This window comes from Durio zibethinus, chromosome 18 (assembly GCF_047325235.1).
Source record: "Durio zibethinus cultivar Kanyao isolate XHJ-2024 chromosome 18, ASM4732523v1, whole genome shotgun sequence".
Taxonomy (NCBI): Eukaryota; Viridiplantae; Streptophyta; class Magnoliopsida; order Malvales; family Malvaceae; genus Durio; species Durio zibethinus.
In genome coordinates, this window is record NC_143179.1 from 7,911,879 (window position 1) to 7,927,367 (window position 15,489).

The following is a 15,489-nucleotide window of genomic DNA, read 5'->3' on the forward strand; positions in this document are numbered from 1 at the left end:
GGTCTGATCCTGTCTCGAATGGTTCACGATCAATGTTCAACATTGGTTCAGTTAAGCCGATTTAAAATTGGTCAATTGCAACCAGTTCCCGATCAAGTGTGCAAACTCTAAGTCAGATTATGGGTTGGCGCGCAGGTCCCTTCACCTAAACAACATCGTTTTACTTTTTTTTTTTAGCAACTATATAAGCTAACAAAAATTTTTAAACCATTTCCTTCTTTTCCTTCAAAATAAAATTTTCTTCTCTTTCAAAATTTTTTCACAACCAACCAGAAGGTTTCTATTAATAACATTTTAATAAAACGCTTAAAACACTACTCTTTAATAACTCATTTAATTTAATGTGGTATTCTTTTTTTTTTTCTTAATCCTCTAAGTACTTAATTAAAAAGAAAAAAAAAAGAAGAGGAATCTTCTCTTCTCTTTCTTTCTATTAATTTTTTATTAAATGGTAGTGGTATGGTGAAAAAGGAAGAGAGAGAGACGGACCACTCATCCCGTGAAATGCTTCCACTTGCATTGCTTAGTGCAAAGTGCAAACTTTATCCCTCCCATTCTCTTATTCTTTCATTCAAATATTAAATTTTGTTACCTCAACCTTAGAGAAGCAAAGAAACTCAGTGTTCATATGACTTTTCTCTTTATTTTTTTTTTCACATTAACCGTCTTTAGCTTTAATCTTCCTCTATCTCTATATCTGTGTCATCCTACCTCTCCTTAACTCTCTCATGGTCTCATCGATTCTCTCTCTCTTTTCAAATAGACTGCTGTTCCTACTACTACTACTATTACTACTATCGTAGCCTTGTTGGCCACTGCTAGCATTGTCGTCGTCCACCTTTCACCAGCATCGGTTTACCCTAAAAAACTTGTCCCTAACCCTTTTTTCTCTTCTCTTTTGCTTTTAGTCATAGTTTTTGCCAAAACTCGTCATAAAGCCCTTGATCTGAGCCTAAAGGTCGTGGTTTCCAACCCTTTAATTACCCTTTTTCACCGTTCCACTAGCCACCAATTCCAACTATGTTTTTTATCTGATCCTGAGCTTCATCATCTCTAAAGATCAAGCCCCAAAACAACCTAAAACCTCAAACTTTTTTTTTGTATTTTTTGTCAATGTTTATCCTCTTCCCAGTGGATTTGGTTTTTTCTTTCTTTTTTTATGTTATTTTATGGTTTATGTGTGTTTGGGTAGGATGTTATGGAGGATTTGGGTTTTGGTGGGTGAATGGGTTTTGAGTGGTTTGGGTTAGTCTCGGTTGCTGGTTGGTGGCTTCGGTCCAAGCGAGTGCTTGTCTGTAGGTGGTGGTAGTTATGAGATGAGGGGTCTTAGTGGTTCAAAGAGTTATGTTGTTATGGCATTGAATGGGAGTTTGAAATAGGAGCGGCTAGAGATGGGTTTGTAGGGGTGTGGCAGTGAGGGTTAGGTTGGTATATTTGGATTGTGTTTTGTTTAATTTTATTTTTTGCATTTTCGTTAAGTTGATTTATGGATTATGTAATATTGATTTGATTTTTGTTTTATTGGCATTATTTAAAAAAAAAATTGGCTTATTTTTCTATTATATTTGAGTTTGATATATGTTTTGATTTTGGGTTGGTTGATGTTGAGTTTTAGATTTTTTTTAATTTTTGGTTTATTTTTCTATTATATTTAAGTTTAATTTATGTTTTTTATTTTCTATTATTTGATATTAAGTTTGAGAATGTTAGAGAATTTTTATAGAAATTTAAAAAAATTTACTTTTTTTTTTTAATTTTAGTTTTTCTTTGTATCATCGACACTTTCATAAATGGTGAAGCTTGGCTTTGGCACTACCAACGATGGTCATGGTTCTTTTCATTCTTCATTTTTTTTTTGTGCAATATTTTGTTACAAAATACCTTTGATATTCTTAATAATTATAATAATATTAACAATATATTCATATGAACAATAAAATTAATGACGTGGTAGAGAAATTAAAATTTGATCTATTCAAAATTACTTTTATATATAAGTATAGGTATTAAGGTTTGACGTAAGATATATATGTATATATCATTTTTAACTTTAAATATATTTTTTAAAAATAAAATCGTAAGATTCAATAATATGATGCACATAATATTTTACAAATTAATATGAATAATGACGTTAAATGCTTTTGCTTGTATACTTAAGTTGGAATGGCTAACAAGTATCGACTAGGAAGCCAACGACCTAGTTAGATAGTGGCAGAGTAACGTTTAGTGAGAGAGAATGTTTATGGACACTCTGTAAATTAAAAGAAATAAATCGTGAATACATTCAAATATGAAAAAAAAAATAAAAAAATTTTAAATACCATAAAATCGATAAATTTATAAAATATATATAATATTATAAATAAATACTCAAAAAAATTATGAATCCGTCAATGTAACTAAATCTGCAAACGCTGCAAGGACTAATAATAGTATTAAGTTTTTTTTTTTTTTTCTCCTTCGCAAACTGCTGGCGCCTACGCGTTGATGACAAAGACAAACCGTTCGGCCTGAAGGGTTCCAGAAGCTGCTAACCAAAGCTTATAATTTCATATATATAAATATATCAGTCAGAAAAACCGAGCGCCAAATATTGACTTTGACTCCGTAGTATCTTTTCTATGCTCCGCTGGATCCAGTTTCATAGTTTTCTCCTTCTCCTAATTGTTTCTAACACGCTTTTGATTCACAACCCCGTCCACGTGCATGCATACATTAGGTAACGGACTTTGACTTCCAGAACCCAACAACATATCACACTTAATAAGGCAAGCATCTTATGTATTTAATTTATAAAATATTAAATTTTTTAATTTAAATTTTTCATAATTTTATTTTACAAAAAAATCTTATAATTATAGATTTAAAATTTTGGTTATATATTATAAAGAACTTTCACACTATCTAAATGCGAGATAAAGACGTTACACATGCTTGAAAGAGTCTAGAAGTTAAGTCATATTACTAACATCATTGTCGTTTTAAGAGAGTCGTTGGTGGTTCACCTGAAAAAAATTTTATTATTGGCTTCGTTTTTGTCATTCAATCATCTTATATTTAGGGAATTTTATCTCTAACAAAGAACTATTCGGACAAGTTTTACCGGCATAGTACGATAATTAAGATTCAAAGATTCGGGGACAAAATATCAACCATCTGAGTCATATTTCGTACTAAACCTGAGACTTCGCAGACCATGTCTAATTAATGTTACTTGCGTAACCTAATGTAAATTATTTTAATAATCCTCTTGGTATGTTAGTTGTTCGACTGATAACTCAAGGAGTAAATGATGTAAAAAAAAAAGAATAACAGTTATATGAAATTTTATAAGTGTAGTTTGTGAAATTTTTTTATTATAAATGAATAAATAAAAAAATTTATAAAAAGGTTGAATTGATAGATTGATTAAATTTAATATGAAAATTAATAATATATATAAAAAATTATTAAAAATATTATTTATAATTTAAAGCGTAATCAAATTGTCCTTTTGGTGCGTCCATTTGCCATGTGATTAATAAATTATTCACCTGCCATTTAAGACTAAACGTACTTTTGTAAAATTTATTATATACAATTTTCAAGTATTTCCCTTCTTCAAAATGTCAACAACAATTTGTTTTTTATTTATTACATAATAATCAAAGAAAGCAATCTTTAGATCGATTTGTTTTTAATTAGTGAAGAATGTTAGGAAAGAAAAATCTGCAAAGGAAATAACCACGAAACATGCAAATTCAAAACTAATTTCTAAGCAGTGTATTTTCTATTTGTATTTTCATTTTTTCCTCAAACTTTCATTCATGCCAAACGCGGTCGTAATTTTTACGTAGACTGATAATATTGCCGCATTGACTTTCCTTAATCTGACGACATGACGAATTCAAATTGTTCTTTCAAATCACACACCTACTCCCTCATTGACAAATTTTGCCCCTTTCACGGGTGAAGGATTGAGACATGACGAGACCCCCTGTCCTTTTCTCTCGAGCATAGTCCCTCTCACCTATTTCTTTGCCTGGATTCCATGTCAAAATTTCTCCTATCTTCTTTTCTCTAGGCCAATTTTTTTTTTCATGAATAATAATGCAATGAAAGCTGATAAAGGATCGACATAAATGATTAAAATTTAGTGTTTGAATATAAATTATTTAAATTTAAATTTTTATAATTTTTTAATGATAAAAGATTTATAAATTTAAAAAATTAAAAAAAATCATAAATTTCCTTATGAATTATCAGCTTACTTTGATCTTAAAAAAAAAATAATTTCATCTACTTTTAAATTCTTTCAAGTAAAAAAAAAAGAAAGGTGACCCTTAACAAAGTCACTTCCGATTTTTTTTTTTTAAATCCACAAATATTTTATTGAAAGTTTTAAGAGTTCATCTAATAAATGAATAAAATTTATAAAATTTAATTATAAAATAATATTACGATGTGATAAAAATCCCTTCAATCACACTTCAAGTGAACTCTAAGCTCATAAGCAGTCTCTTCCTTTTTATTTCTGATTTCTGATAGAAGTAAGAAATGGATTAGCTAAAGTTGACAATAAGAGATCAAGCTCACCTTCACCTACCAACTTTAGAGGACCCACTTTATAAGATATACATATACCCAAATGTCAACTTCAAAGAAAAATCATGACCGTCCAATCCGAATGAAGGAGGAAAAGTCCAGTTCACGCGGTTGTGATGATGATCCTGTAGTTTAATCGTCACGCGTACAAAATATTTTCATCATGTCAGCCATCTAAAACAAAGATAATACTATATTATTTGTATTTTTATTGAAGTAAATCTTACAGAAGATATATAGTACAATATTATTATTGCAGCCACATACCAATCTCTTTCTCTTACGAAATATAAACAAACCCAGACTTCAAATTTGATGAAATTGTCCTCTGACCGCGGATTTTAGTGTGCAATAGCAGGTGGTGTTCTCAACATGATTAATACCAATTTCTTTAATGAAATAAACCCACACTTTTGAATTGTCAAATTTGGAGATACAACAAATAGTTTCGATTTATAGCTGAGATGCAAAACAAGCCTTGAATCATCGAGATGTGCTTTCATACGGAACATTCCACAGGCCAGAAAACAATGTCCTGATTTTCCTGTCTTTTTGTCACTATGGAAAGAGGGAAAGTTCAAGGGGGCAGGGGCGGCCGCGTCATTTTGTCTTGAACCAACTTTTGTAGACTTATGGACTCAATTCATCATTAATCAAATGATATGAAACTTGGAAGAATTCCATGTATTTATGCTTGTATAGAATGATGTCGAGAATGGTATGAAGAAAAAATCGAAGGGTGTTGAAAACTATCAAAAAGGAGTTGGAAACCTCTTTCTCTCTATCGGGTTTTCAGAGCAGTTGGTGATTTGGTGTTTGAATATTTCGATCTTTTTAAAGCCACCATCTCCCAAACCTTGTTAAAGTCCTTCCAAGCCATTGCTCATTCTTCACCATCCTAGCGCTTCTACCTAACTTTCTGGTTCTTTCAAATCATTACCTGAAAGCTGTCAGTTTTAACCAACCACGGATAATAGTCTATACGTCGGTACAAGTTTGAAGAAGTGAAATTGTGGAATTATAGTTAGGATTCAGAAAAAATGACTGTGATGAAAATTACTTGGAGATCGATCATCCCGAGCTGTTCCAAGGGTGTTGAGAAAAAAGAAGCCAAGCCCAAGAAGGAAGTTGCAAAACAAAGTTCATTTACGAGGCTTGCAATGTTAGACTTAAGTTATCCCAGTTCAATGCTTTCGGAGGATCTGTCTGTATCGCTTGCCGGTTCAGACCTTCATGTTTTTACGCTTGGGGAGCTAAAGGTGATAACACAGAGCTTTTCATCGGCCAATTTTCTTGGTGAAGGTGGGTTTGGACCTGTTCATAAGGGGTTCATTGATGACAAGCTTAGGCCTGGATTGCAAGCTCAGCCTGTGGCTGTTAAGCTCCTGGATCTAGAGGGCCTGCAAGGACATAGAGAGTGGCTGGTGTGTAGTTTCAACTTTCAATTCAATCAATATTGCTTACATTAGGACAGTAATTGTTCTGTTTCCTGAATTCCCATTTGTTCTAATGCTTATTTCAGCTGGAAGTTTGATTTATTGACTAATAAATGTTTCTTTCTGAAACAGACTGAAGTGATCTTTCTTGCACAATTGAGGCATCCACATCTTGTGAAGCTGATCGGTTATTGTTGCGAAGAAGAACATAGGCTACTGGTGTATGAATATATGCCTAGAGGTAGCTTGGAGCATCAGCTATTTAGAAGTATGTTCTCTCTGTAATTACTATTCTGCTTTAGAAAAATTTTGTATATGCAAAAAATAAAAGAAATTAATGTCAAATCTCCTTGTATGCAGGGTATTCAGTTTCACTTCCATGGCCAGCAAGGATGAAAATTGCTCTTGGAGCTGCCAAGGGTCTTGCCTATCTCCATGAAGCAGAGAAACCAGTCATATACCGAGATTTTAAAGCGTCAAATATCTTGTTAGACTCTGTAAGTACTGCTTTTTCAAGTTCTTATATACCGCATAAAACTTGTCCATTTAGAACTGTAACATGGGTTTTCTTCATTTACTAATGTTACGTTTTCCGACATGTTCTTTTTTTTCCAGGATTACACAGCCAAACTTTCAGATTTTGGTCTAGCAAAAGATGGCCCGGAAGGGGATGACACTCATGTTTCCACCAGGGTTATGGGTACACAAGGCTACGCTGCTCCTGAATACATCATGACAGGTAAAGCATCAATTTCATATTTTCATACAAATTAGAAATGTAGATTTGCTTAAAGCTGATATAATTGTAACTGTTGTTTTAGGTCACTTGACAGCAATGAGTGATGTATATAGCTTTGGAGTGGTACTTCTGGAGCTTTTAACGGGGAGAAGATCTCTAGACAAGAGCCGTTCCCAAAGAGAACAGAACTTGGCAGAGTGGGCAAGGCCAATGTTGAATGATCCTAGGAAACTTGGCCGGGTAATGGATCCTAGACTAGAAGGCCAATACTCAGAAATGGGGGCACGAAAGGCAGCTGCATTGGCTTATCAATGCCTTAGTCACCGGCCAAAGCAAAGACCAAAAATGAGTGATGTGGTCAAGATTTTGGAGCCCCTTCAGGACTATGAAGACATCCCAATTGGTCCCTTTGTTTATACGGTTCCAACCGAAAGTGGTTCGCCAAAGGAGGACGACACTAAGGAATGCGAACCTAAAATGGAATTGAAGAAAGAGAGCGGCCATCATCACAAAAACCACAAGCTCTATCATGGCCATAGGCATCAAAATAGATCACCAAGGATGTCTCCAATTCACTCGGAAAGGGACACTGTAAAGCAAAATCTTGGAAATGAGTCGAATTCTCCCTTGCACCAGAAAGCTAGGGGAGCGTAGAGTATAGATTAGCACAACTGTAAATAAGCGGCAACTAAAGATTGCCTTGGATTGCTCACTGTGGCAAATGTTAAGTGTAATTTGATTCATTCAAATACAAGAATTTTTGTTTTTTGTTTCTTTTTTCTTGAAATGTATCTGAGATGGACTGAGTTCAATTCTTTATCAGGCAAAAGACTAGTTCAAAAATGGGTAATCACCAAGCTATGTTGATCAAAAAGCAAAATATTCTAAATTGGCAAATACAGCTAAGCATGGAAACAACGCGGATATACGGTGAGGGATCAAATTCCACTAAACTACTTTGACTGAATCGCAGCCTTATGCTTGATGGGCTGTCGCCAATAATTAAGGGAAAAGAAACAAAGTTTAACTGCTACATCTCTACAATCGACAGGCAATTACAAATTATTCAAACATAGTCATTGAGATTTGAGACACGATGTGTCAATAATTCCTATTTACAGAATCAGCAGCAATATGATGCAAACCATTAAGCCTCCATTGAACATCATCGGTAGTCTCATGAGCATGATTGTAAAGTCTGTGTTGTTTCTTTCTCTTCAAATTTGGTAAATGAGTGCATTTCAGGCTATGCATAGAAGAATTGAGATGAGTGCCCTCCCCTTAAGCCTCTGCACAGCAGAGTTCAATTCTTCATTCCAGCCTATAACTTCTGTTCAGGCCACAGAGCTTCCATATCTCCTTCCAAATACTTTTGTCAAGAAACCACAGCCAAAGAACAGGTGATCCCTGGTTTCCAACTCCTTTGGCAGAAAACACTACTTCTCTCCGTTTCTAAAAATGGCAATGAAGCGGATATTTCCCATTTTTTTTAGATATTTTTATCCGAAATATTTAATATTTATAATATTTAAATCTATTTAAATATCCGTTTAAGTTTAATATTATTATTTAAATAAATATTATTCGTTAAAATATCTAAATTTATTAAAATATTCGTTTATTAAAAATTTTTATTAAAATATAAAATAAATAAAAATTTAATTTAAAATTTAAATTCATTCTTATTAATAATAAATAAAAGTTATTTGTTAATATATGAAATTTTCTACAAATATAAAATTATAAATATATATATTATATACATATATAAATAGATAATAAATTCAAATACGAATTCAAACATCTATCACTATTTATTAAAATTTAAACAATTTAGATATTAAATATTCAAAAAATTTTACCCATATCCACTTCAAATTTATCATTGATAGTAAATTTTTTAATTGATATCCATTAATTATCTAAATGATAAATATTTGTATATTTACTACTCATTGCAATCCCTATCCACGTCAATTCCCAAAGTTAACAGTATCCTTTTTAAGAAGTATGTTGAGAATTGCCATCCAGGAAATGAGAACACGCCTAGGAATGACACACTGTGACCACAAAAGCTTATGCCAAGCCACTTTCCTCTGCCAAAGGGATTACCAGCCATTTGTTGAAGAATTTTTAGGCAGTATTTGAAAAATATCACCGGTGTGATTCAGAATAATGCATTGGCCTGTGTGTGGCTTGCTTTCCATAAATTAGTCTCCTGCGTTTATTTCTATCCAAACAAAAATAACGACAGAGCACTCCAAATAAAATAACATAACTCCCAAGAAAGCTTTACACTTCAAGCTTCTGCTTAATCCAAAAAATCTCAGCATTGCAGTCCCCACCATGTCCACAGAGAAGACAAGTTATATTAGCAGCATGGATTCCCCATGAATTGATTCTCAGCTTGGTTAAAAATTCCCAACCAAGAAAATGAATGACATCGACAAACTTACAAGTTTGTCAAATCAGTCTGTCATCTAGGCAAAGATTAACATGTCTAAGAAAATCTGAGTTTGAACCAAATAAACCAGTGTCAATGAACCTCTATTTAATTATATCTGCCTGATGGGATCCCAAGTTCAACTGTTTGGTTTGCAATATTTCTTTGTTAAAGTGAGACCAAATAATTGTGTTTATTAAAATGTTCCATTCTTATTAGTTGAATGACCAAATTAATTATTGCCGTTCATGCGTGCGTGAATTTCGTTCTATTTTCCCAAACATACATCTACGTTTGTAATGTAACATACGCATTCAAATAGTAATTATTGTCAAAACAGTATATTTTTTATTATAGATAAATGGATTAATATTATAAATGACCCTAAATTATAATAAAATATTTAATATAATATTTAAATTTAAAATTTTTTTAATGTAGTACTTAAATTAAAAATTTATTAACTAACATGATACTTAAAAAGTTATCTATCTATCAATTATTATTATTTGAAACTAATTACATTAATGATAATAATTGATCATAAGTACTATATTAATTTATAAATTTATAATTCAAATATCATATTAAAAATTTTTAAAGTTTTGATATCATATTAAATATTTTATTATAATTTAAAGATAATTCGTAACATTAACCCATAAATATTCAATCCCATTAAAAAAATAATAATAAAGCAAAATGAAGCCTAATTTAGATAAAAATATATTTTTATAACATAATTTCTAACTTTTTCTCAAAAAAACATAAAAATTTAACTGATTCAAAAACCAAATCTCTATTAAGATTAGAATAATAAAAGGATAAAGTTTTCATTGTATTTTTCATTTTTTTCCTTGGTATTAGTTCCTGAAATTTAAAACGTTCATTTAATTATTTTAAATTTTATTTTATTATTTTTTTCTCATAACCATTACTTTTTTTTTCTTTTTATTTTTTTTCTTCATTTTAATTTATATTAATTTTCTAAAAATTCATTATCTCTCTCTAAAACTAACTCAATTCTCTCTCCCAATTTTTTCTTTTTTGGTTCCATGTTTGTTTGCATTTTTACCCCTATTTATTCAATTGTTTAGATTTTTGCTAAATTAAAAATACTATTTGTTGGGAATGTTTTTAACTGAGTTTTTAAATTAGTAAATTCTTTTTCTCTTTATAACCAATCCAATTGTTTAAAATCAAACCAAGCTATTAGAGAAAGAATTGATTTTATTTAAAAAAAAAAAAAGAATTTAGATTAAAAATTAAAAAATTAAATAAACAATAACAATTTTGAAAAAAAAAACAATAAAATAAATCATAAAAAAGCACGCGCGTGCTTTATTCTAGTCGTTTCACCTGCGTTTGCCTCTGCCCCCAAAACAAAAGCAAAACGATCTTGTGCCTGCCCTTTACAATCGCGACCATGGCTACTCTAGACTCCGATGTGCCGATGCTCCCCGTCGGTGAGGCTTCCAGCAACACAGCCCCTTCCTCCTCCACTAAGAAGCCTAAGCGCTTCGAGATCAAAAAGTGGAGTGCCGTGGCCCTCTGGGCCTGGGGTACCAATCCCTAAGCCTAACCTAATATGCTTCCTCTATATTCTTTCATTTTAAAATTAGTGTTTTATTGACGCTGATTTGGCTGATGGATGTAGATATTGTGGTCGATAATTGTGCAATTTGCAGGAATCATATCATGGATCTCTGTGGGTTTTTCTGTCTTCATTTTATTTTTCAACTTTTTTTGCTCGATTTATGATTTTTTTCTAGGTTTATTAATTCTGATTATTTAAATTTGGTTTTTCAGGTATCGAGTGCCAGGCCAACCAAGCCAGCGCCACCAGTGAGGAGTGCACTGTTGCTTGGGGTATGTTTTTCTTTTTCCACTCCCCGAAACCTTAAGCTTACCGAAATTATACAGTACAGTAATGTCTTAGGCATGTTTCGTTGTTGGAATTATTCAATTGAGTTTGCCATATATATTCTTGATAGTCATATCTCCGCTTTTGAGTTGGGAATTCTTGAAAGGTATGTTAGGGTTACTAAAGGAGTACTCTTAAAACATATACTACTAGTTGTTTGTTTTGGATTGTGTAAGCATTGTTTACTTTGGGGACTAGTGCTAGGTTGTTTGGTTTCGGTATACTTCGTCCCAAACACAGGGTTTGGGATTTTAGAACTTAATTTTGGACTTGTAGTTACTGATTTCATGAAGTGGAGGAGTGAGCGTTGTTGTCAGGGTGTAAATGAGAACGAATAAGAAAATTTTCAAGAAATTATGACGACACTTTTATGTTTTATTTTATTATTAAGAACATATCCAATAACTATACCTTTTAATATGCAAATGGTGATTAATGCATTAAGTTTATGGGGGCTATTAGATCGTTATTTCTAATGCTTTGGCTATGATAATTTACACCTAGTTGCATCCTGATACATTATTTTGTAGATCTGCTTAAGCAAGTTGACTTTTGGGCTGGTTTGCTTAATTGCATTTGATGTTTGTGCAGACTTAGCAAATTTCAGATTATTTTGTACCCAAAATCCTTCTGATTATTTTCTCACTTTTGGACTGGGCCAATTAGTATGAACTATATTGGTTGCCCTTCCTTTGGTGGTTTCATATACTTAGCCAAAAGGGTTGATCCCTACATTTTATTAGCATCAAATGTGAATAGAATTCCATGACTACACTAAGTGAAGGCCTCAAGAAATTAATTGGGATTTTATGGCCTTCTGTGTAACAGTTGTTGCTCATCTTACATATAAATGTGTATGTATTGAAGGAAAAATGCCTCAACTCATCTATGATTGTTTTTTCTTTTAAAGAAAACACATAAACACTAATATTTCCTGACCTGTGCTCCAGCTTCAGCATGCTTGATCAGTATTTAATTGCTTTTTTTCTTTTTTTGTGTTTAGGGGTCTGCAACCATGCATTTCACTTCCACTGCATCAGCCGATGGCTCAAGACTCGTCAAGTGTGCCCATTGGGTACGCACTTTGCCTCCCTATGCCTTATTTTGCTGGGATATTCTGCCGCATTCTATTTTTTGCAACTACGTAATGTCTGCGTCGTTTTGCTTTTGCAGATAATAGTGAGTGGGAGTTCCAAAAGTATGGCCACTAGATCTTTTGGGTTGTTAGCTATTGAACCTCTTTACCTTTCTCATGTGGTTGAAGAAGTTTACACATTTCTTCAGCATTCTGTTGATTTGACTGAAGCTGTTGTAATTTTTTAGAAAAAAACGTTTGGCTATATTATGACTTGGGGATCAGAATTTTATATGCACTGAGTACGATATGCCCAATTTTATGAAAATTATCCTTCTTGTGTTAATCTCTCGTTCTCTCCTTGGATGTGGATGCTGATGAATGGCTTATCACGTGAATATTTTTCCATGGTAATCAGTTTGTGCATGAAATGCAACCCCTGTTTTTGTTGCAACATAGATTAAAAGTTTTACCATCATCTCCACGGGAAAACTTTCCCCAACGCTTACACCCCAACAAAATTTGCTAGGGGTTGAAGATGTAATCTAAAATTTATGCTCCTGGTAAATTTTCTTGTTGGTTCGTTGCTCTTCCGTTGTTCTGTTAAGGCAGGTAAGTGATAGCTGTTTCTTTTTTTTTCTTTTTTTCTTTTTTTCGATTTTTAAGCAATGAAAGAAAAATGATTGATAGCAATTGAATGGTGTTGATCTCAGTCCCCAGATCGAATTTTGTCAAGAAAAGAAGTAGTGCAACCGATAAGACAAGTTATTTGCCTCTAAGCAATTTGCCCAAATGGGTGGTTTGGCGCTGCCGCTCTAATCCTAGTTGATGTGGATGAAACCGAACTTCTATTAAACGTCCCAAGTCCGAAGGAGTAGTGGCCGGAACAGGGCCCTTGCTTGTTCCTGTTTGCTAGTTGCGTCTTTGCTGTGGGTCTTAGCAAGCACACGCCTTAACCACTAGGCCAAAGCGTCAGTTATCCGGAGCATGTCACTATTGATATTCTGCGTTCATCTTTTCCTTTTGTTCCTATTATAGATTGATGGGTGCACTTGTCATTGCAAACTACCGAATGAGTACTAACTATTCCTTTCATTTCATTCATAAAGCATAAATATTTCATCCCGAAAAGATTCCTATCGAACCGTGGCATAGAGCTGTGATCTACGGTAGCACCATAAGTTTTAGAAGGAAAGTCGTATCAGCACTTTTGTCAACTTCTAACCGTGTCTGCGCCACTCTACTGATCTTATCAGTACCTTTTGTCACTTTGTAAATGATAGTTTGGTGCCCATACTATATTGCCAACTATTGGATTGATGTCGACTTGCCCTCTGCCAGCTCCCACCCCACTTCTCCATTACTTTGTAAATGCTTTTTGTTGCGTCTGCGAACTTCAGCCAAAAGTCAACACCACTCGATTAGAAAGTGCCATTGTTAAGTATAAGGGTGGTAGAAGGTTTCTGCAACTGCACAACAAGCTGTGCCACTGCAATAGTACTCTCCTCAAATCATGCTCATTTCTTTTCCAATTCCCTTTAAGCTTTTTCTTTTCTTTATTTGTCTCAATTATTATGCAAAGACCCCATAAGATTAATAATCCCCTCTCCCGGGATACCTGCATTGGGTGCATGGTAATTGGAACCACCTCCAATTCCCACCAAACTAAACATACTTCAAAGATAATTCACTCTTTAATTTCTTAGTTTGAATTGGGACCTCAAACATTCTTTATAATTAGAATACTACAAAATGAAGTTTTGCTAGACATTACATGATTGTTCTTTTTCATGATCGGAAGAAAAGATTTTTATGACAAGAGTTGGTGAAAGAAGCTAAAAAAAAAAAAGGAAAGACGGTTTTATCAGTAGCAAAAAACATGTCACGTTCGTTCATACGAACTTACAAAATATTATTTATTGTTCACATTAGAATAGTCATGATAAGATCAAGACACACCAAGACAAAAGATGACTTCATGTCATGTGGCCTTCTAATTGCAATAACACAATATGAGAATATTATTAGTTTTAGAATTAGAAAGAAATTGACTGTTGCCTGCCCCGCCTGCCTTGGTCCAGTTTGTTTTTGAATAGAGAAAATGAAGATTATGTGCCAAGAGATGACTTAATTACTCAACCTGTTCCTCTTGTTAAAGAAATGGGGTGTACGGGGGGGTGGGGGGGCGCGATGAGCCTGATACTTATAAAGAAGAGAATATGGACAAGAAGTGAAGCTAATAATTCTAGCCGCACTTGGGCAGTTTCATTTCACACTGAACAAAGGTCAAAGGAAGGGGGTACGTGCCCAAAGTTAATTAAAGACACCTAAAAGCTTCCCATGGACAACTATCATTGTTTTTATTTTTAATTCAATTTAAAAGCATTTATAAGTACTGGTTAATATTAATTAAAATATTATTTAAAAAATTATATTTAATGCATTTTATTTACAAAATTCAATAAAAACAATACATTGATTATAATTTTTAATTAAATATCACCTTAACAGACGCTATTAACTAGTTATTACTATTTTAATTAATTTTTATACCAACTTGGTTTTAGATTGTAGTAAGAGATTGAAAACTATTGGAACACCTACAAATAGAGTAAGTAGTTCTTTCCGATGTGCCTGTAACACCAAGTTAGGGCAGCGATGCGAACCACCCAATCGTAGTGCGTGATTGCTTATATCACAAGAAATAAAACTTTTAGCTGAAAGCCGATCCTATAATAGAAAGAAGGGTATTAAAAATATTACGATCCAATAATGGAAAGAAGGGGAATCACGATATTCAATGAAGTTATAAAAACAAAAATGGGGAACTTGATTAAGATGTCGATGGGATAGTACTTTTCATCTTTATTTTTATTTTTATTTATTTATTCATTTTTTAAAAAACAAAATCTTAAAAGAAGCCAAAGAAGACTAAAGTCGAGCCCAATTTTATATTTATATTTATATTTTTAAATTTTTATTTAAGTGCCATACGATTGACATCCTTTTCGAGTTGGCCTTTTTACTGACCGACTTTATTCAATATCTAATAAAAATTAGGTTATTCCGCTTTTCCTTAACCGACTAAGTCCAAGGATTTCACCTATTTTTGGTGCGTTTTTGTTCATTTTATTTATTGAATTTAAATATTAATTTTAACAAAAATAAATTGATAAAAAGTTTTTGTAAAATTTTTTTAATTATAATTATAATAATTTTTTAATTACAAACATAATAATTATTATTATTATTTTTAATCTAAATCAATGAGATAGAATTGAGATA

The 15,489-nt window shown here is 32.7% G+C and overlaps 2 protein-coding genes across 2 annotated transcripts; both read left to right on the forward strand.

Moving 5' to 3' along the window:
* Window positions 1-4,774: 4,774 nt before the first annotated feature.
* RIPK (Protein kinase superfamily protein) lies at window positions 4,775-7,534 on the forward strand. Its single transcript, XM_022894241.2, has 5 exons — window positions 4,775-6,011; window positions 6,156-6,291; window positions 6,384-6,520; window positions 6,639-6,762; window positions 6,845-7,534. Exons 1-5 carry the CDS (start codon window positions 5,628-5,630, stop codon window positions 7,414-7,416), a joined length of 1,353 nt encoding a protein of 450 aa, XP_022749976.2. The 5' UTR covers window positions 4,775-5,627; the 3' UTR covers window positions 7,417-7,534.
* Window positions 7,535-10,537: 3,003 nt separating this feature from the next.
* LOC111299190 (RING-box protein 1a-like) lies at window positions 10,538-12,550 on the forward strand. The gene is made up of 5 exons (XM_022894242.2): window positions 10,538-10,767; window positions 10,863-10,913; window positions 11,015-11,074; window positions 12,133-12,204; window positions 12,303-12,550. Exons 1-5 carry the CDS (start codon window positions 10,632-10,634, stop codon window positions 12,338-12,340), a joined length of 357 nt encoding a protein of 118 aa, XP_022749977.2. The 5' UTR covers window positions 10,538-10,631; the 3' UTR covers window positions 12,341-12,550.
* The last annotated feature ends 2,939 nt before the right edge of the window (window positions 12,551-15,489 follow it).